This window comes from Coturnix japonica, unplaced genomic scaffold (assembly GCF_054131305.1).
Source record: "Coturnix japonica strain WE unplaced genomic scaffold, WE-NBRP24 Scf103, whole genome shotgun sequence".
Classification (NCBI taxonomy): Eukaryota; Metazoa; Chordata; class Aves; order Galliformes; family Phasianidae; genus Coturnix; species Coturnix japonica.
The window spans coordinates 29,160-50,271 of record NW_028189006.1 but is presented as its reverse complement, the minus strand read 5'-3'; the positions used below and the strand labels follow the sequence as shown (position 1 = coordinate 50,271).

The following is a 21,112-nucleotide window of genomic DNA, read 5'->3' as shown; positions in this document are numbered from 1 at the left end:
TTGCCCAAAATGCCCCAAAATGAGGAGCTCAGTGGGGGGGGGGGGACGACTCTGCTTTCAGCCCTTCCGGCTCCATTTGGCTCCGCTCCCATTGACGCTCCCTGGGATGGCAGCAATAAAAGGGGCGGCATTCGGGCCTTTGCTCTTTATATATATACATTTATAGATATATATATATATATAAAAAGACCCAAAACACCCTCAAAACGCGGACGTCCGATCGTTGGCTTTTCCTTTGGTGTCTTAAAATGATCGTTTTTGAAGTGAGAAGGAAATGTGGATTGGGATTCATCGCGCCTCGCTTCTTCCTTTCGCTCTGAGCCGCTGGAGAACCCCCAAAATCGCCTGTTTTCCACCCAAAAAGCCGTTCTGCCTCGACGTTCCCCCCCAAAACCCCCCAACCAAGGAGGGATCTCAGCCCCCCCCCCAAAAAAAAAAGTGGAGAAAAGGCCAAAAAAGAGGAAAAATAACAGGCTCCAATGCTGGGAGCAGAGCAGCGCCGCCCCCCCCCGGCCCCCCTTTCCCCCCCCCCCCAACCGCACACCGGTCCTATAAGAGAATTTTGTACTGTATTTATTGTGCATAACGAGTTTTTTAAAGAATTCTGTACATTTAGTACTTCGGTGTAAATTAAAGCGCTCTTCTTTTTAACTGCTGCGCCCGCCTCGCTCTCAACGTCCTTTTACCCCCCCCACAACCCCCCCCCCTTTTCCTCCCATCCCATCCCCGTCCCGTCCCGACCCGACCTCCTTTTGGGTTTAAATCCGACGTTTTTCGCTCTTTTGAAGCCCCTTTTGGCAGCAGCGCTGTGTTTGGGTGGGACCTCATTGGGGGGGGTCTATGGGGAGGGTGGATGTGGGGGGGGGTCCGGCGCTGTCCGGAAGGGAAGGAGGGAAGGAGGGACCCGGCTCCGGCTCCGCCTCAACTCAACCTTTATTTTATTCATTATTTTTTACCCCTTTTTTTTTCCTCTTTTATGGCTCTGCCTTCATCTCCCCCCCCTTCCCCCCCCCCCTTCCCGTAATTTATGGTAATATATTCCACCCCCCCCCCCTTTTTCCCTCCCATCCCGGCCCTTTTCTCCCCCGCCGCCTCCCGGCCGCTCTCAGTCGCTCCGGGAGAGTGGGGTGAAACCAAAGGCAGCCCCACAACTCCGCCCCACACCTGCCCCAAACCGGGGGGTGGGAAACACTTTTGGGTGAAAAAGTCCCTTTTTTTACAGGGGGGGAGGGAAGAGTTTTTTTTGGGGTTGGAAATCAAGTTTTTTTGGAGCAGAAAACCACCCTTTTTTTGGGTGGAAAACCAGCGTTTTCCCCACTGAACGCAGCGAGCGTCGGCTCAGAGACCAGCAGAACACACCGGGAGATCCAAAGAACCATAAAGACCCCAAAAAAACCCACTGAGGAACCACAGAGACCAACAAACATCGACCAGAACTCAACAGGGAGCAACAGAACCCACCCGAGGAACCAAAAGGAGTCGGCAAAGAACACAGAAGGGCACCAAAAAGCACCAAAACCCACCAAAGAGCCCCAAAGACACCACCAGAGATCACCAAAAACCCAACGAAGACCCCCAAAGAACCCAAAGACCACCAAAAAACCAACTAAGACTTCCGAAGAACTCAACAAAGACGCCCAAAGACCACCAAAAACCCAACGAAGACCCCCTATAGAACCCAAAGACCACCAAGAATCCAACAAAGAACCCTGAAGAGCACCAAGAACCCAAAGAAGACCCCCATTAAAACCTAGAGACCACCAAAAACCCAAAGAAGAGCCACAAAGAGCACCAAAGAACACCAAAAACCCAACGAAGAGCCCCAAAGAGCCCCGAAGAACACCAAAAACCCAACGAAGAGCCCTAAAGAACCACAAAGAGCACCAAAAACCCAAAGAAGACCACCAAAAACCCAACAGAACCCCATAGACCACCAAAGACCACCAAAAACCCAACGAAGAGCCCTAAGGAACCCCGAAGAACACCAAAAACCCAACCAAGACCTCCAAAAGACCACCAAAACCCACCAAAGACCACCGGAACCCACCAAAGACCACCGGAACCCACCGGAGCCACCAAAGACCAGCAGAACCCACCAAAACCCACCAAAGACGACCGGAACCCACTAAAACCAACCAAAGACCACCAGAACCCACCAGAAAAGCCCCCCTATTACTCACCAAAGACCCCCTTCGCTCCATATCCCCCCTGTCCCGGCCCATGGCCCGGTGCTGACGGCGCCGCCATGTTCAGCTGGATGCGGCGTCACGACAAGAAGAGCCCCGAGGTTGTTCGCACGGTGACGGCGGGGCTGAAGGAGCTCTACAAGAAGAAGCTGCTCCCGGTCGAGGAATATTATCGCTTCCATGACTTCCATTCACCCGCGTTGGAAGACGCCGACTTCGACAACAAGCCCATGGTGCTGGTGGCGGGGCAATACTCCACCGGGAAGACGACCTTCATCCGTTATCTATTAGAGGAGGATATTCCCGGCTCCCGCGTGGGCCCCGAACCCACCACGGATTCGTTCGTGGCCATCATGCACGGCGACACCGCCGGCATCACGCCCGGCAACGCGCTCATCGTCGACCCCAATAAACCCTTCCGCAAACTGAACCCCTTTGGGAACACGTTTCTCAACCGGTGAGTGATGGTTGGGGGGGGGAGATGCTAAAATGGGCTTTTATCAGCCCAAAATGGGCTTTTTTAGCCCAAAATGGCCTTTTTTCAGCCCCAAATGGCCATTTTTTAGCCACAAATGGCCTTTTTCAGCCCCAAAATGGCCTTTTTTAGCCCCAGATGGCCTTTTTTTTCAGCCCAAAATGGCCTTTTTTAGCCCCAAATGGCCATTTTTGAGCCACAAATGGCCCTTTTTCACCCCAAAATGGCCTTTTCTCAGCCCAAAGTGCCCTTTTCCAGCCCCAAATTGCCTTTTCTCAGCCCAAAATTGGCTTATTTCATCCCAAAATGGCCTTTTTTCAGCCCCAAATTGCCTTTTTCCAGCCCAAAATGGTCTTTTTAGCCCAAAATGGCCTTTTTTAGCCCCAAATGGCCTTTTTCAGCCCCAAATGACTTTATTTCAGCCCCAAAATGGCCTTTTTCAGCCCAAAATGGCCTTTTTCAGCCCAAAATGGCCTTTTCTAGCCCCAGATGGCCTTTTTTAGTCCCAAATGGCCTTATTTCAGCCCCAAAATGGCCTTTTTTCAGCCCCAAATGGCCTTTTTCAGCCCCGAAATGACCTTATTTCAGCCCCAAATTGCCTTTTCTCAGCCCCAGGTGGTCTTTTCTCAGCCCAAAATGGGCTTTTTTCCTCCCAAAATGGACTTTTTGAGCCCCAAAATGGCCTTTTTCCAGCCCCAAATTGCCTTTTTTCAGCCCAAAATGGGCTTTTTTCAGCCCAAAATGGGCTTTTTTCTTTGCTCTCTGCTGCCCTAAGAGCTGCACTCTGGTGGTCCTCACCCCAAACGTTTTGGGTGGAAAATGGGCTGATTTGGGTCCAAACCAGCCCCAAAATTCCCCTTGGGTTCCTCCTCAGCCCAAATTCCACCCTTGTTTCTCATCGGGGCATTGGAGGGGGGGGGTCATTGAGCCAAATCGGTCACATTTTGGGGGCAAAATGGGCAGATTTGGGGCAGATCGCGGTGGCCCCAATTGGATTTTATTTGGCTGAACGTCAGCCCTGCATTGGGGGGGTCCGGGGCTCTGCTTTTCTATTGGGGGGGGGATTCCTGTTTCCCCCCCCCCCTCCGGGTCTCCCCCCGCTTTGCAGGGGGGGGGGGATGATTTAGCGCTCAGGAATTCAGCCCCGGAGCTGCCAAAGCCTTTGGAAACTCGGAGTCAGGCACAGGGGGGGGGGCTGTGGGGGGGGTCCGAACGGACAGTGCCTGACCCCCCCCCCAATATCTGTGTGTTACAAACCCCCCCCCCCAGGTTCATGTGCGCCCACCTCCCCAACCAGGTGCTGGAGAGTATCAGCCTCATCGACACCCCCGGCATCTTGTCCGGGGCCAAACAGCGAGTCTGCAGAGGTAAATGGGGGGGGGGCGGTAAATGGGGGGGGGGGTCGCAAATGGGGGGGGGGCGATAAATGGGGGGGGGCGGTAAATGGGGGGGGGGGGCGGTAAATGGGGGGGGTCGCAAATGGGGGGGGGGTAAATGGGGGGGGGGGGCGGTAAATGGGGGGGGTCGCAAATGGGGGGTGGGGGGGGCGATAAATTGGGGGGGGGTGGTAAATGGGGGGGGGCACAGATGGGGGTAGGGAGATATTGGGGGGGGCACACAGGGATTTGGGGGGAGAAATGGGGTGTACAGGCTGGTATGGGGGGGCACGGAGAGGTTGGGGGTCCATGGTGGAAGGGGGGGGAGGTACAGAGATGGGGGTAGGGAGATATGGGGGGGGGCACACAGGGATGGGGGGGGAGGAATGGGGGGGGGTCGCAGTGAGGGGTGGGTGGAGGTGAAATGGGGGGGTACAGGCGGGTATGGGGGGGACACGGAGAGGTTGGGGGTCCATGGTGGAAGGGGGGGGGGGTACAGAGAGATGGGGGCACTGTGAAATGGGGGGGGGGCACAGCGAAATGGGTGGCAGAGCTGAACTGCTGCTTGGGGGTGGTTGGGGGGGGGGCTGATGGGAAAAGACCCTCGAATTGGGGTGGTTGGGGGGGGTCCCAGTGGGTTGGGGGGCGTTGGAGGGGGGGGGGCGTTGCAAAACACGGGGCCAAAGGGGGATGGTGCAACACCCCCCCCCCCCCCCAACGGTGCCAAAGGGAACAGCCGGGAGCTGCGCCATGGGGCGGTGCCCCCCCCCCTGCACAAAGTGGGGGGGTTCCGTGGGGTGGGGGGGGGGGGGGAATCCCGGCCCTCCCCCCTACGCACATTGGTGCTGTTGGAGGGAGGCAGTTGGGGGGGGGGCACAGCCACTTTTCCGCCCCATAGCAACTCATGTGCCCCCCCCCCCGGACCCCCCCACCCCCCTTTTTCCTTCCCCACCCCAAAGGCTGAACCGCGGCCAAGAGCTGGAGGCGGCCCCACAGCAATGGGGGGGGGGGGGGGGGGGGGGGGCACATGGGGTGTGGGGCTGAGCTGGGCTCCCTGGGGGGGTCCTTGGGGGGGGCTCCGGGTTGGACGCAGCGCCACGTTCCGGCCCAGCCCGGGCGCTCCCGGGGCTGGAATGTGGAGGGGGGGCGGGGGGGGCACGGGGCTGCTCCTGAGGGATGGGGCGGTTCTAAAGGGGGGGGGGCAGGAATGGGGAGGGGATGGAGGGGGGGATGTGGGGGGGGATGGGGTCGGGTCGGTCCGGGGCCATTGGGGCCGTTTTGGGGCTGTTCCACGTTTTTCCCTTTTTTGGTGTTTTTGGGTTATTTTTAGGCTGGGATCTCCCACTGGGGGGGGGGGGGGGGGGGGGGGGGGGCAGAGATATGGGCGGGGGGGGGGGGGGGAGGAGGGACGCGTCCATCACACCCGGACCCCCCCATTGCCGGACCCCCCCCCATAAGCAGCCCCATTGGGGTTGTGGGTTGGGGTTGAGTTTGGGGTTTATGGGGGGGTTGGGGTCAAACTTTGGCATTGGGGTTGGGGTTGGGGTCACTGCTGGGGTCTGGGGTTGGGTTCAGGGTTGGGGTTTGGGGTTGAGTTCAACATTGGGGTTTGGGGTTGGTGTTGGGTTCAATGTTGGGGTTTTGGGGTTGGGTTCAGTGTTGGGATTTGGGCTTGGTGTTGGGGTTTGGTGTTGGGTTCATCACTGGGGTTTGGGGTTGGGCTCAACATTGGGGTTGGGTTTGGGGTTGGGGTTTGGTGTTGGGGTTGATGTTGGGTTCAACACTGGGCTTTGGGGTTGGTGTTGGGTTCAGTGTTGGGGTTTGAGGTTGGGTTCAACATTCGGGTTTGGGGTTGGGTTCAGTGTTAGTGTTGGGTTCATCACTGGGGTTTGTGGTTGGGGTTGGGGTTGGGCTCAACATTGGGGTTGGGTTTGGGGTTGGGGTTGGTGTTGGGTTCAACATTGGGGTTTGGGGTTGGTGTTGGGGTTTCATGTTGGGTTCATCACTGGGGTTTGGGGTTGGGGTTTGGTGTTGGGTTCAACATTGGGGTTTGGGGTTAGGGTTGGGGTTGGGGTTGGGTTCAGCACTGGGGTTTGGGTTTGGGGTTTGGTGTTGGGTTCAATGTTGGGGTTTGAGGTTGGGTTCAATGTTAGTATTGGGTTCATCACTGGGGTTTGGGGTTGGTGTTGGGTTCAGTGTTGGGGTTTGAGGTTGGGTTCAACATTGGGGTTTGGGGTTGGGTTTGTGGTTGATATTGGGTACAATGTTGAGGTTTAAGGTTGGGTTCAATGTTAGTATTGGGTTCATCACTGGGGTTTGGGGTTGGGTTTGGGGTTGGGCTTAACATTGGGATTGGGGTTTGGGGTTGGTGTTGGGTTCAACGTTGGGATTTGAGGTTGGGTTCAGTGTTAGTGTTGGGTTCATCACTGGAGTTTGGGGTTGGGTTTGGGGTTGGTGTTGGGTTCAGTGTTGGGGTTTGAGGTTGGGTTCAACATTGGGGTTTGGGGTTGGGTTTGGGGTTGATGTTGGGTTCATCACTGGGGTTTGGGGTTGGGTTTCATGTTGGTGTTGGGTTCAACACTGGGATTAGGGTTTGGTGTTTGGGTTGGTGTTGGGTTCATCACTGGGGTTTGTGGTTGGGTTTGGGGTTGGTGTTGGGTTCAGCGTTGGGGTTTGAGGTTGGGTTCATCACTGGGGTTTGTGGTTGTGTTTGTGGTTGTGCTCAACCCTGGGGTTGTTGTTTGGGTTTGGGGTTGTTGTTTGGGTTTACCTTCACACTCAGCACTATAATCTATAACCCCCCCTTGTCCCCTCTCCCCTTCCAGGCTACGACTTCCCTGCTGTGCTGCAGTGGTTCGCTGAGCGCGTGGATCTCATCATCCTCCTGTTCGACGCCCACAAGCTGGAGATCTCAGACGAGTTCTCGGAGGCCATTCGGGCGCTGAGGGGCAACGAGGACAAAGTGCGAGTGGTGCTGAACAAGGCCGACATGGTGGAGACGCAGCAGCTGATGAGGGTCTATGGGGCTCTCATGTGGTCCCTGGGGAAGGTGTTCAACACCCCCGAGGTGCTGAGGGTCTTTATCGGCTCCTTCTGGTCGGAGCCGCTGCTCATCGCCGACAACCGGCGGCTCTTTGAGCTGGAGGAGCAGGATTTGTTCCAGGAGATCCAGAACCTGCCCCGAAATTCAGCCCTGAGGAAACTCAATGACCTGGTTAAGAGGGCAAGGATGGTCAGGGTGAGTCAGGGGGGGGTATGGGGGGCCTATGGAGGGGTGGTGAGTGGGGCTATGGGGGCTAATTGGCCTATGGGAGGGGCTATGGGGGGCTATGGGGGGATGAGTGGGGCTATGGTGGGGTATGGGGGGCTGTGGGGGGCTAATTGGGGACCTATGAGGCTATGGGGGGTGGTGAGGGGGGCTATGGTGGGCTATGGGGGACTATGGAGGGCTAATGGGCCTATGGGGGGGTATGGGGCGTATGGGGAGTATGGGGGGGTGAGTGGGGACATGGGGGGCTATGGGGGATTGAATGAGGCTATGGGGGACTATGGGGGCTAATGGGCCCATGGGAGGGGCTATGGGGGGATATGGGGGGGGATGGAGGGCTAATGAGGGGGCAAGTGGGGCTATGGGAGGGGGTAAAGGGGGGCTATGGTGGGGGTGAGTGGAACTATGGGGGGGGGTGAGTGGGGCTATGGTGGACTAATGGGTCTAAGGGAGAGGTTATGGGGGGATATGGGTGCTATAGTGGGGGTGAGTGGGGCTATGAGGGGGATTGAGTGGGGCTATGGGGGGGTATCAGGACATCCATTTCCCCCCCCCAGCACCAGGAGGGGATCCCCCCCCACCCCCCCTCCCCTCTGGCTCGGGGCCACCCCCAACAATGGCCCCACATTGAATTGGGGGGGGTGGGAACATCCCCCCATCCCTCCAGTCACATCCTGTGCCTGGTTTCCTCGTTAAGGGTTTCCCGTGAGCTAACGAGGTTTCCTCCACATTGATTGCAGAATAATTAACACAACCCCCCCAACCCCCCCATGTCCCCCTTATTGCCACAGTGCCCCCCCCCCCCCCAGGACTGGGAGCATCTATAGGGCTGGGGGGTTCCCATGGCTCAGCCCATCAGTGTCACCTCTGTGTATGGGGCTGGGGGTGGGGGGGGCTGTGGGGTGGGGGGGCAGATGCCTTTTATTTTGGGGGGGGGGGTGTGATTTGATTCCCCCCCCATTTTGGCTCAGCCTTATCTCTTCCGGCCACCTGCAGCCGCGGCCCTTTGTGAGCCGCATCCAGCCCCGCTGGGAGGGGGCCAAAGGCAGCGGGATATGGGGGGGGGGGGGAAGATATGGGGCAGGGATATGGGGCGGGGGGGATACAGGGGGATATGGGGTGAGGGCTGTGGGGAGGGATTGGGGACACTGGGGTCACTGGGTTGGGGTCATTGGAAGGGATGCGATGGAACAGGGATGGGGGTGGGTTGAGATGGGGGTGGGTTGAGGTGGGGGGGGGGTTGAGATGGGAGTGGGATGAGGTGGGGGTGGGTTGAGGTGGGGGTGGGTTGTGATGGGGGTGGGTTGAGGTGGGGGTGGGTTGTGATGGGGGTGGGTTGAGGTGGGGGGCGTTGAGGTGGGGGTGGGTTGAGATGGGGGTGGGTTGAGGTGGGGGTGGGTTGAGGTGGGGGTGGGTTGAGGTGGGGGTGGGTTGAGGTGGGGGGCGTTGAGGTGGGGGTGGGTTGAGGTGGGGGTGGGTTGAGATGGGGGTGGGTTGAGGTGGGGGTGGGTTGAGATGGGGGGGGTTGAGGTGGGGGTGGGTTGAGATGGGGGTGGGTTGAGGTGGGGGGGTGTTGAGGTGGGGATGGGTTGAGATGGGGGTGGGTTGAGGTGGGGATGGGTTGAGATGGGGGTGGGTTGAGATGGGGGTGGGTATGAGGGGGGTGGGTTGAGATGGGGGTGGGTTGAGATGGGGGTGGGTTGAGGTGGGGGTGGGTTGAGATGGGGGTGGGCTCTCGGCCCCCCTGCCCCCCCACATTGGGGGTCCCGGTGCTGAGGGTCCCCCCCCATAAAGGTCCACGCTCACATCCTGAGCCGCCTGAGGAAGGAGATGCCGGCGCTGTTTGGGAAGGGGCACAAGAAGAAGCAGCTGATCTCGGAGCTGCCGCTGCTGTTCGCCCGCATCCAGATGGAGCAGCACATCCCGCCCGGAGACTTCCCCGACTGCGCGCGGATGCAGGTCTGGGACAACACCAACTACAGCATCAACCCCAACCCCAGCATTAATCCCAACCCCAGCATCAATCCCAACCCCAGCACCAACTACAGCATCAACCCCAATCCCAGCATCAACCCCAATCCCAGCACCAACTACAGCATCAACCCCAACCCCAGCATTAACCCCAATCCCAGCATTAACCCCAATCCCAGCATTAATCCCAACCCCAGCACCAACTACAGCATCAACCCCAACCCCAGCATCAACCCCAATCCCAGCACCAACTACAGCATCAACCCCAATCCCAGCATTAACCCCAATCCCAGCATTAACCCCAATCCCAGCACCAACTACAGCATTAACCCCAATCCCAGCATCAATCCCAATCCCAGCATCAATCCCAATCCCAGCACCAACTACAGCCCTAATCCTAATCCCAGCCTTAATCCCAACCCCAGCCTTAATCCCAACACCAACAACAGCCTTAATCCCAATCCCAATCCCAGCCTTTTAATCCCAACCTAGTCCCTGCCCCAATGACCCCAACCCCAATAACCCCAATCCCAGTCCCCCCAATGACCCCAATCCCAACAACCCCAATGACCCCAATAACCCCAACCCCAATAACCCCAATCCCAGTCCCCCAATGACCCCAATGACCCCAACCCAATAACCCCAACCCAATAACCCCAATCCTAGTCCCCCCAATGACCCCAACCCCATAACCCCAACCCCAGTGACCCCAATCCCAGTCCCCCCAATGACCCCAACCCAATAACCCCAACCCAATGACCCAAATGACCCCAATCCCAGTCCCCCCAACGACCCTAACCCAATGACTCCAACCCCAGTAACCCCAATCCCAATGACCCCAACCCCAACGACCGCAATGACCCCAATCCCAGTCCCCCCAATGACCCCAATGACCCCAACAACCCCAGTCCTAGTCCCCCCAATGACCCCAACCCCAATAACCCCAATGACCCCAATCCCAATCCCACCAACAACCCCAACCCAATGATCCCAATCCCAACAACCCCAATCCTAGTTCCCCCAATAACCCCAATGACCCCAACTCCAATGTCCCTAATCCCATTCCCCCCAATGACCCCAACCCAATAACCCCAACCCCAATGACCCCAACCCCAATCCCAATTACCCCAACGACCCCAATGACCCCAATCCCATTCCCCCCAATAACCCCAATGACCCCAATGACCCCAATCCCATTCCCCCCAATGACCCCAACCCAATAACCCCAACCCCAATAACCTCAATAACCCCAATGACCTCAGTCCCATTCCCCCCAATGACCCCAATAACCCCAATGACCCCAATCCCATTCCCCCCAATGACCCCAACCCAACAACCCCAACCCAATAACCCCAATGACCCCAATCCCATTCCCCCCAATGACCCCAATGATCCCAACCCCAATGACCCCAACCCATTTTCCCCCAATGACCCCAACCCCATAACCCCAACCCATTCCCCCCAACGACCCCAATCCCAATAACCCCAACGCCCCCAACCCATCCCCCCCAGGAGCAGCTCCTGGCTCAGGACCTGACCCGTTTCCCGTTGCTGAAGCCGCGGCTGCTGGACGCGCTGGAGGAGCTGCTGACCCGGGACATCGCGGCGCTGATGCCGCTGCTCCGCCGCGAGGAGGGGGAGGCGGCGCCGGGGGTCCAGGGGGGGGCGTTCGAGGGGGCGCGGAGGGGCCCGTTCGTGGAGGGGGCGGAGGAGGAGGAGGAGGAGGAAGAAGGGGAGGACGAGTGGGTGGTGACCAAGGACAAAGCCAAGTACGACGAGATCTTCTACGGGCTGTGCCCCATGGGGGGGAAGCTGAGCGGGCGGCAGGCGAGGGGCTGGATGGTGGGCAGCAAACTGCCCCGCTCCGTGCTCGGCAGGATCTGGCAGCTGAGCGACGTGGATCGGGACGGGATGTTGGACGCAGAGGAGTTCGCTTTGGCCGGGCACCTGATCGGGGCTAAATTAGAGGGGAGGGGGCTGCCCAACGACCTGCCCCCCCGCCTCGTGCCGCCGTCCAAGAGGCGTCAGAAGGGGTCGGCGGAGTGAGGGGAATAAAGGGGATGGAGAGATGGGAGCGGAGTGTGTGTGTGTGTATGGGGGGTATATAGGGGGTGTATGGGGGGGGTATGAGGGATATGAGGGGTGTGGGGGCTATGGGGGTGTATGGGGGGTATGGGGGGTATGGGGGTATTGGGGTGTATGGGGTATGTTGGGGGAATAAAGGGAACAGAGCGATGGGAGCAGAGTGTGTGTGTGTGTGTATGGGGGGTATATAGGGGGGGTATATGGGGGGGTATGAGGGTTATATATGGTGTATGTTGGGGGAATAAAGGGGATGGAGAGATGGGAGCGGAGTGTGTGTGTGTGTATGGGGGGTATGGAGTGTATGGGGGGGGTGTATGGGGGGTATATGGGGGTGAATGGGGGGGTATGAGGGGATATGGGGGGCTATGGTGGGGGCATGGGGGTGTATGGGGGGTATATATGGTGTATGTTGGGGGAATAAAGGGGATGGAGAGATGAGAGCGGAGTGTGTGTGTGTGTATGGGGGGTATGGGGTGTATGGGGGGATATGGGGGGTATGGGAGGGTATGGGGGGTATATGGTGGTATATGGGGGGTATGGGGGGGTATGAGGGGTATGGGGGGGTATATGGGAGGGTATGGGGGGGTATGGGGGGTGTATGGGGGGTATATGGGGGTGAATGGGGGGGTATGGGGGTATGAGGGGGTATGGGGTTGTATGGGGGGGTATGGGGGTGTATGGGGGGTATGGTGGGGGTATGGGGGGGTATGGAGGTATATGGGGGGTGTATGGGGGTGTATGGGGGGTATGGGGGTTATATATGGGGTATGTTGGGGGAATAAAGGGGACGGAGAGATGGGAGCGGAGTGTGTGTGTGTGTGTATGGGGGGTATGGGGGTGTATGGGGGGTATATGGGGGGGTATGAGGGGGGTATGGGGGGTGTATGGGGGTATATGGGGGTGTGTGGGGGGTGTATGGGGGTATATGGGGGAGTATGGGGGTGTATGGGGGGGTATGGGGGGTATATGGGGGGGAATGAGGAGGGTATGGGGGTATATGGGGGGGTATGGGGGGTGTATGGGGGGATATGGGGGTTATATATGGTGTATGTTGGGGGAATAAAGGGGGACAGAGCGATGAGAGCAGAGTGTGTGTGTGTGTATGGGGGGTATGGGGGCTGTATGGGGAGTATGAGGGGGTGTATGGTGGGGGTATGGAGGTATATGGGGGGGTATGGGGGGTATATGGGGGGGTATGGGGGTGTATGGTGGGGGTTTGGGGGTGTATGGGGGGTATGAGGGGTATATGGGGGTATGGGGGGGGCATGGAGAGATATGGGGGGTGTATGGGGAGGTATGGGGTTATATATGGGGTGTGTATGGGGTATGGGGGGCTATATATAGGGGGATGTATATATGGGGGGGATGTATATATGGGGGGGATGTATGGGGAAACTTGGGGTTCTATACGGGGGACACATGGAGGGTGTGGGGGGACATGAGGGGTTATATATGGAGGGTTCTGGGGGGATGTATATATATATATATATAGGGGACCTATAAGGGGGGTTGTATACGGGGGGATGTATGGGGTCGTACATTTGGGGACGATAAAGGGGTGGGAGCAGAAAGTCACGTGGTTCTGCACGCGGAGGGGCGGCTCGTGGGTCCTCCAGCCACAAGGGGGCGCTCTCCCCGCCTTTCCCCATCCCGGAAACCGGAAGTACCTGCGCTATACTTCCGGCGCTCTGCTCCCTGCACGCTCTCTCTTCCAATATGGCGGCGGTGGCGGAGTCGGACTCGTTCCTGGGCCTCACCCCGACGGCCCGGGACACCGCCACGGCTCGGAGACGGAACCGCGGCCCACGGAACCGGAAGAAGGGCTGGAAGCGCTGGGCCGGGCCCGAGGCGCGGCTGGGCCGAGAGATCGGAGACTTCCTCGATGATGTGACTGTACAGCAGCGTGTGGCGGGGTGAGGGGGGGGTCTGGAAGGTGGGGGGGGCCCGGAAGGTTGGGGGGGGTCCAGAGGGTGGGTTGGGGGGGGTCTGTAAAAATGGGGGGGGTCCGGAAGGTGGGGGGGGCCGGAGGGTGGGGAGGGGGGGGGGGGGGTCCGTAAGATAGAGGGGATCTGGAGGGGTTGGGGGGGGGGTCTGGAAAGTGAGGGGGGTCAGGAAGGTGGGAGGGGGGTCTGAAAAGTGGGGGGGGTCCGGAGGGTTGAGGGGGGGGTACAGAAGGTGGGGGGGGGTCTGGAGGGTGGAGGGCGGGGAGTCTGGAGGGTTGGGGGTGTCTGGAAGGTGGGGGGGGTTCGGTGGATTGGGGGGGTCCAGAAGGTAGAGGGAGTCTGAAGGGTTGGGGGGGGGTCTGGATAATGGAGAGGGTCCAGAGGATTGGGGGGGGGTGGTTCTGGAAGGTTGGGGGGGGGGTCTGCAAGGTGAGGGGGGGTCTGGAAGAGGGGGGGGGTCCGGAAGGTAGAAGGGGTCTGGAAGTTTGGGGGGGGGTTCTGGCAGGTGGGGTTGATCCAGAGGCTGGGGGGGGGTCTATGAGGATGAGGGGTGTCACTTAAACACCCCTCCCCATCTTTTTGGCAGCGGTCTGATAGCTGAACAGCCCAACTCAGGGCTCTTCTTTGTGGATAAAGGCAGTGCTGAGAAGGGTGAGTGCTATGGGGGGGGGGGCTGGGTGCTCCTTTAAGACCCTTCCCCATTATTTTTGGGGGGGGGGCTTTATTTATATCCCCCCCAAATCCCCCCAGCACGGAAAAAGAAGAAGAAAACCCATGAGAAACCTCATGAGAAACCCCTTCACATTGACCTGGTGTTGCAGCCTGACTCCAAAGTACCAGCACCCAAAGAGTGAGCACTGTTCTAATCTATGGGGGGGTCCTGTATGAGACCCCCCCCCCACTCTGACCACCACCCCCCTGCAGCATTTTGTCCCATCAGATCCCCAATGGGAGGAAGGAACGGCAGAAGAAGCAGTTCTGGGAGAGGATGGCACAGAGGGGGGTGTTACCACGAGCTGAACGATTGCTTCAAGCAAGGCTGCAAAAATCTGCCCCCCCCAGGGATAAAACACTTGAAAAGGGGAGAATAGACCCGGGCAGGAGCTTCTATGATATCTGGGCAGCTGATAGTAAGGATGGGGGGGTTAAAATGGGGAGGGGGAGGTTAAAATGGAGGGGAAGGTTTGGGGGAGGTTGGATGGAAGATGGGAGGAATAGTTGGGAATGGGTGAGGGGGGGGGTGGAAATGGGGTGGGGGGTAGGTGTGGGGATGGAAATGTGGGGGGGGAGGTGGGGGTAGAAATGGGGGGGATCAGAGGGTTGGAAATGGGGTGTGGGGGGGATATGGGGGGATGGAAATTGGGGGGGGGGGATGGAAGTGGGGGGAGATGGAGATGGAAATGGGAGAGTTGGGATGAGGTAGATGGAAGTGGTTGGGGGGGATGGGATGGAAAGGTGGGGGGGGTGGGGGTGGGATGGGATGGATGGATGGAAGTGGGGGGGGGGCATTTGGGCTGGGATGGATGGAAATGGGGGGGGGGAATGGCTGGAAATGGTGTCTCTCTGTCCCCACAGACCCCCTGGATCAGCCGCTGGTGGGGCAGGATGAATGGTTCCTGCAGCAGACAAAGAAGCAGAGGGTGAAGGTGAGCTGGGGGGGGGGGGGAGGAGTTGGGGAGTGTTTGGGGGGGGGCACAGCCCAGCAGATCCCTCACAGTGGCTGCCCCCCCCCCTGCTTTCCAGCGCCCCCCCAGGCTGCTGAAGAAGCCATCGCAGCTCCCAGCCGTGGAGGTGATCGCCCCCGGGGGGTCCTACAACCCCACCTTCGAGGACCACCAGGTTTGGGGGGGGTGTGATTGTATTAGTGGGGTGGGGGGGCTTCACCCACAGAATGGGGGGTGATGGGGCTGTATGTGTGTCCCCCCTGCAGGCGCTGCTGCTGAAGGCACATGAGGTGGAGGTGAGGAAGAAGAGAGAGGAGGACAAAGTGGAGCGGCAGCTTCGCTTCCCCACAGCTGCTGAGGCCCCCACTGAGGTGAGACCCCGTGGGACCCCCCAGAACAGCCTGCTGGGTTGGGGTCTTTGGGTGAAGGGAGGGGGTTAGGGCAGCCCCCTCCCCTAATATAATGGAGTGGGAGGGGGCTGACGGTGCTTTGCCCACAGGAGACGGTGTTCCGGGAGCAGTGCGAGGGGCTGCTGGAGGAGTCGGGGAGTGAGGAGGAGGAAGAGGAGGAGAAGAAGGAAGAAGCAATGGAAGGGGGGGCACAGCCCTCAGACCCCACAGAGCCCCCAAAGCCGCCCCCCAGGCCGGGCAAGAAGACGGAGCAGCAGAGGAGGAAAGAGAAGGAAGCGCGGGCACAGGTTGGGGGGGTTGGGGGGTAATGTGGGTGGGGGGCTTGGGGAGGTATGACCTGGTTGGGGGGGGGGTCTGACCTGGGGGGGGGAATTGGGGTCTGACCCTGGGGGGGGGAGGGGGGGGGAAGGGTTGGGGTCTGACCTGGTGGGGAGGGGAAGGGTTGGGGTCTGACCTGGTGGGGGGGGGGGGAGGGTTGGGGTCTGACCTTGTGTTGGGGAGGGAAGGGTTGGGGTCTGACCTGGTGTTGGGGGGGGGTTGGGGTCTGATCTTGTTTGGTGGGGGGAGGGTTGGGGTCTGACTGGTGTTGGGGGGGGGTGTTGGGGTCTGACCTGCTGGGGGGGCTCTGACACTGTGTTTTTCTCCCCCCTCCAGGAGCTGCGTCGGCGGCAGGACAAGTTGCTGCGGGGCCGGAGGCAGCAGCTGTTCCGTCTGCGCTCGCTGGGCCGGCAGCTGCGGTGCTGGGAGCAGGAGCTGCTGCGACGGAGGATGCAGCGAGAGGCCAAACGGAGACAGATGGACGGGCTGCCGCGGCGCCTGGGGAGGCTCAAGTGAGTGGGGGGGAGCTGTGGGGGGGCTTTGGGGTGGGGGGCAGCACGTGATGTGCTGAGCCCCCTCCCCATGGATCTGACAGGTACGAGGACCCCGCGCTGGAGGTGCAGCTGAGCGATGAGTTGGCGGAGTCGCTGCGAACGCTGAAGGTGGGGGGGGTTGGGGTTGGGGGGTGTTGGGGTTTGGGGTCTTGGCGTTGGGGTTTAACATGGAGTGTTGGGTCTTGGCATTGGGTTTGGGGTCTTGGTGTTGGAATTGATGGTCTTGGTGTTGGGTTTGGGGTCTTGGTGTTGGAGTTTGGGGTCTTGGTGTTGGAATTGATGGTCTTGGTGTTGGGTTTGGGGTCTTAGTGATGGGCTGGGGGTCTTGCATTGGAGTTTGGGGTCTTGGCGTTGGAGTTTTGGGGTCGTGGTACTGGGGATGGGGGGTCTTGGTATTGGGGTTTGGATGTTGGGTTTTGGGGTCCTGGAGTTGGGGTTTAACATGGAGTGTTGGGTCTTGGCATTGGCTTTGGGAGATTGGCATTGGCTTTGAGGGATTTGGTTTCCAGGTCTTGACATTGGCTTTTGGGGTCTTGGTGTTGGCTCATGGTGTTGGTATTGGGGTGTTGGCATCATGTGGGGGTGGGTTTTGGTGGGGGGCTGTTGTGGGTCTGGGGGCCGGCGCCCCGTGATGAGCCCCATCCTTGCACTGAGAGCATTTCCAGCCCCGTGCTGTGGAATGTGAAGATCTCCCCAGTGTTCCCAGGGCCTCACCATGGGGGTGGGGGCTTGGGCACTGAGGGCGCCAGACCCCCAGGTTGAGGGGGGGGTCTGTAGGGCAGGGTGGGGGGCTTTGTAGTGACCCCGCAGCCCCCAACCTGTGCTCCCCCCCCCTATTCAGCCTGAGGGCAGCCTCCTGCACGACCGCTTCAAGAGCTTTCAGAAACGGAGCCTGATTGAGCCCCGCGAGCGGGCAAAGTGAGTGGGGGGGTCTGGGGGGGTCGTGGGGGTGGATTTTGGGGGTGGATTTGGGGTCCATTCTGAGCCCCCTCCCCTCCTCCTCCTCCTCTTCCAGGTTCAAGAGGAAATACCGCCTGAAGTACGTGGAGAAGAGGGCGTTCCGGGAAGTGACGTGAGTAGGAACCATGGAGGGGGGGCACTGGGGGGGTGCAGTGGGGCTGAGCGTCCCCCCCCCCTCAACCCACCTCTGTCTCTGTTGCAGGTTGTAGCTGTGGATCCTCAGCCCAATAAAACCCCTCTGTGCCCCATCCTCGCCTCCTGGTTTGCATGGTGGGGGCACATGGGGCTGGGGGGGCACAGGTGGGGCTGGGGAGGAGCATTGCCCCCCCCCCCCGGTGTGGGTGGGGGGGGGTTGGTTCCTGGCAGATGGTGCCTGGCTCAGCCCCTTTCCCTTCTTTAGAGCTATTAGTGAGTGGATTAAGCACAGTAAATCCTGGGGGGGGGATGTGTGATGGCACAGCGCCCTGCCCCCCAACACCCCCACTCTGTTGGGGGTGGGGCTGTGGGAGGGCTTATGGGGCAGCAGGGAGGGGCTCACACCCCCCTTTCCCCCCTCCCCCCTTCCACACACACACCCTGAGGCAGAGGGCAGCATCCTCAAACCTCCACTTTATTTACATCACAAGGATCCCCCCCCCCCTCCCAAATTTCCCCTCTTTTCTCACCCCATTTCCCCACCCAACCCCCAATAAATATATAAATAAGTCAATCCCAACCCTCCCCCCTAAAAAAGCAAAACCCTGCAGGTCGTGGGCCCCCCCCCCCCACTCCTGCTTTTGCACCATGATGAAGCTGACGACCACCCCCAAATCCTCAATTAATGGGAGGAAGAGGTAAAGGGGTGTCATGGTTTTTGGGGTGGGGGGGGGTGGGATCCTGCACCCCCCCACTCAGTGCCCCAACACAGCACCCATGGGTGGTGGTTGTGGTTGTGGGGGGGGGTCGGGCTGTGCTGTTAAACATATGCGGACTCACTGGACTGTGTGCGGCCCAGGGTGGGCGCTGGGGTCAACGCGGCGCCATCTTTCTTCCTCACCTCCACCAAGGATTTCCTCCTGGCCTGCACACCTCGCACCGCAGCCTTGACTTTGCGCCATCCCAGGTGGTTGAGCTCGGCCAGGTTGAGCAGCACGCAGATCCCGCTGACCGCAAACATAAACACCAGGAAGACGGTTTTCTCCGTCGGCCTCGACACGTAACACTCCACCTCCTTGACGCAGGGGTAGCGGTCGCACTCGAAGATGGCGGGGACGTTGAAGCCGTATAGGAAATACTGCCCGGCCAGGAAGCCGATCTCCAGCGCGTTCCTAAACACCACCTGGATGACGTAGAAGCGGGAGATGCCCTCCTGCCTCTTGGCCTTGGCGCGGCGTGGCGGGGTGCTGGGCAGCTCTTTGGCTTCCAAACATTCGGGTTCGTCCTTGGTGCCGCCGTCGGCGCCGGGTGCCAAAACGCCATTGAGCGTCCTCGACTTCTTGGCGTCGCGTTCCAGGAGCGGGTAGAGGAAGGAATAACGGCGCTCACGTTGCTTGGCCGCCTGGTGCACCGAGTAGGTGATGAAGCAGAGGCTGGGGGTGCAGACCAGGATGATCTGGAAGACCCAGTATCGGATGTGGGAGATGGGGAAGGCTTTGTCGTAGCACGCCTGGTTGCAGCCCGGCTGCAGCGTGTTGCACATGAACATGGTCTGCTCGTCCTCATACACCGTCTCACCCACGATGGCCACGATCAGGATGCGGAAAATCACCACCACCGTCAGCAGGATCCTGAGGGGAGAGAGGGGAGAGAGGGGTCAGGTGGGGGGTAACGCCATGGGATGTGTGTCCTATAGGGACAATGGGGTTGTATCTACCATGGGACATGTCCTACCATGGACATTGGGGTCCTACCTATGGGTACCACTATGGGATGTGCATCCTATATGGACATTGGAGTCATACCTACCATGGGATGTGTGTCCTATAGGGACAGCGGGATCATATCTACCATGGGACATGTCCTACCATGGACATTGGGGTCCTACCTATGGGTACCACTATGGGATGTGTGTCCTATAGGGACAATGGGGTCATACCTACCATGGGATGTGTGTCCTATAGGGACAGTGGGGTCATATCTACCATGGGATGTGTGTCCTATAGGGACAGTGGGGTCGTATCTACCATGGGATGTGTGTCCTATAGGGACAATGGGGTCGTATCTACCATGGGATGTGTGTCCTATATGGACAATGGGGTCGTATCTACCATGGGATGTGTGTCCTATAGGGACAGTGGGGTCATATCTACCATGGGATGTGTGTCCTATAGGGACAGTGGGGTCATATCTACCATGGGATGTGAGTCCTATAGGGACAATGGGGTCGTATCTACCATGGGATGTGTGTCCTATAGGGACAGTGGGATTGTATCTACCATGGGTTGTGTGTCCTATAGGGACAATGGGGTTGTATCTACCATGGGATGTGTGTTCTATAGGGACAGTGGGGTTGTATCTACCATGGGATGTGTGTCCTATAGGGACAATGGGGTTGTATCTACCATGGGATGTGTGTCCTATAGGGACAGTGGGGTCGTATCTACCATGGGACATGTCCTACCATGGACATTGGGGTCCTACCTATGGGTACCACTATGGGATGTGTGTCCTATAGGGACAATGGGGTCGTATCTACCATGGGATGTGTGTCCTACATGGACATTGGGGTCACACCTATGGGTCCCACCATGGGATGTACACCCTACATGGACACTGGGGTCACACCTATGGGTCCCACCATGGGATGTACACCCTACATGGACACTGGGGTCACACCTATGGGTCCCATTTCAACACCAGCCCACCATGGGCACCCCCAGCCCCCCAGCCAAGGCCAGCCAGGCCCTGTGTGTACAGCGGGTCCTTCCCACGGGTCCCACCTCAGACCCCTCCCCACCCGTGGATCCCCCCCCATCCCCACACGGTGTCAGCGCTGACCTTGGCCCATTCGGTGTCACATCGATCGGCTCCACCAGCACACGGGGATGGGGACGAGGGGACACAGGGACCCCCGGGGCGGCAGGTGGAGCGCAGCCCACGTCACAGCACGGCGGGGGGAGCCGGGGTGCTCCGGGGACACGGGTGGGAGCCGTGTCCCCACGAAGGGGTTGGGGACACGGGTGGGAGCGATGTCCCCATGCAGAGCTGTGAATGTCCCCGTGGTGTCCCCTCCATCCCCGGAGGTGACAACGGGACCCCCCCCATCTCCCTCCCCGTGGTGGGTGAGGGCAGCGGGGCCGCAGGAGCCCGAGTAGGGCGGACCGTGGGGGTCCCGGGGGGGCATGTCCCGGTGCGGGGGTCGCGGGGGGGTCCCGGTTGGGGCTCACCTGCCGATCATGGTGGAGTGCTGCTGCACCGCCGCCTCCAGCAGCCGCTCCAGGATCGTCCATTCGCCCATCGCGATGGGAGCGGGGGGTGCCGGACCGGGAAACCCCCCGGACCGGGACCCCCCCCCCCCCCTCCCCGGCCCCACCGGGCCCCCCCCCCCGCGCTCAGCGCCGCGGCCGCATCGCCGCCGCCTCCGTCCGCTCGGGGACAGACGAGCGCGGCCCCGAGCACCGCGCGGCCACGAGGAGCGGCGGGAGCGCGCAGCGCGGCCCCGGGACCGCGCTATGGGGGGGGGGCTATGGGGGGGGGAGGAGGAATGGAGAGGGGGAGTGGGCGATGCATTGGGGCACTGCGAGCAATGGGCGATGCATTGGGGGCACTGGGAGCAATGGGCGATGCATTGGGGGCAGTGGGAGCAATGGGCGATGCATTGGGGCACTGAGAGCAATGGGCGATGCATTGGGGGCACTGGGAGCAATGGGCGATGCATTGGGGGCACTGAGAGCAATGGGCGATGCATTGGGGCACTGAGCAAT

General features: G+C 59.8%; 3 protein-coding genes across 3 annotated transcripts; 2 read left to right on the top strand and 1 right to left on the bottom strand.

Moving 5' to 3' along the window:
* Window positions 1–908: 908 nt before the first annotated feature.
* LOC146751284 (EH domain-containing protein 2-like) lies at window positions 909–11,350 on the top strand. Its single transcript, XM_085534904.1, has 5 exons — window positions 909–2,643; window positions 3,931–4,028; window positions 6,863–7,275; window positions 9,100–9,264; window positions 10,789–11,350. The coding sequence occupies exons 1-5, from the start codon at window positions 2,246–2,248 to the stop codon at window positions 11,320–11,322; spliced, it is 1,608 nt and encodes a 535-aa protein (XP_085391030.1). The 5' UTR covers window positions 909–2,245; the 3' UTR covers window positions 11,323–11,350.
* Window positions 11,351–13,067: 1,717 nt separating this feature from the next.
* On the top strand, window positions 13,068–17,458 carry LOC146751283 (ribosome biogenesis protein NOP53-like). The gene is made up of 13 exons (XM_085534896.1): window positions 13,068–13,274; window positions 13,891–13,955; window positions 14,055–14,154; window positions 14,229–14,434; window positions 14,880–14,950; window positions 15,048–15,143; window positions 15,235–15,339; window positions 15,468–15,665; window positions 16,033–16,208; window positions 16,292–16,358; window positions 17,092–17,168; window positions 17,266–17,322; window positions 17,413–17,458. Exons 1-13 carry the CDS (start codon window positions 13,078–13,080, stop codon window positions 17,417–17,419), a joined length of 1,422 nt encoding a protein of 473 aa, XP_085391022.1. The 5' UTR covers window positions 13,068–13,077; the 3' UTR covers window positions 17,420–17,458.
* A 341-nt stretch (window positions 17,459–17,799) lies between these two features.
* On the bottom strand, window positions 17,800–20,798 carry LOC107307109 (gap junction delta-2 protein-like). Its single transcript, XM_085534897.1, has 2 exons — window positions 20,576–20,798; window positions 17,800–18,976 (listed from the first exon to the last, which is right to left on the bottom strand). Exons 1-2 carry the CDS (start codon window positions 20,644–20,646, stop codon window positions 18,166–18,168), a joined length of 882 nt encoding a protein of 293 aa, XP_085391023.1. The 5' UTR covers window positions 20,647–20,798; the 3' UTR covers window positions 17,800–18,165.
* Between the last annotated feature and the right edge of the window lie 314 nt (window positions 20,799–21,112).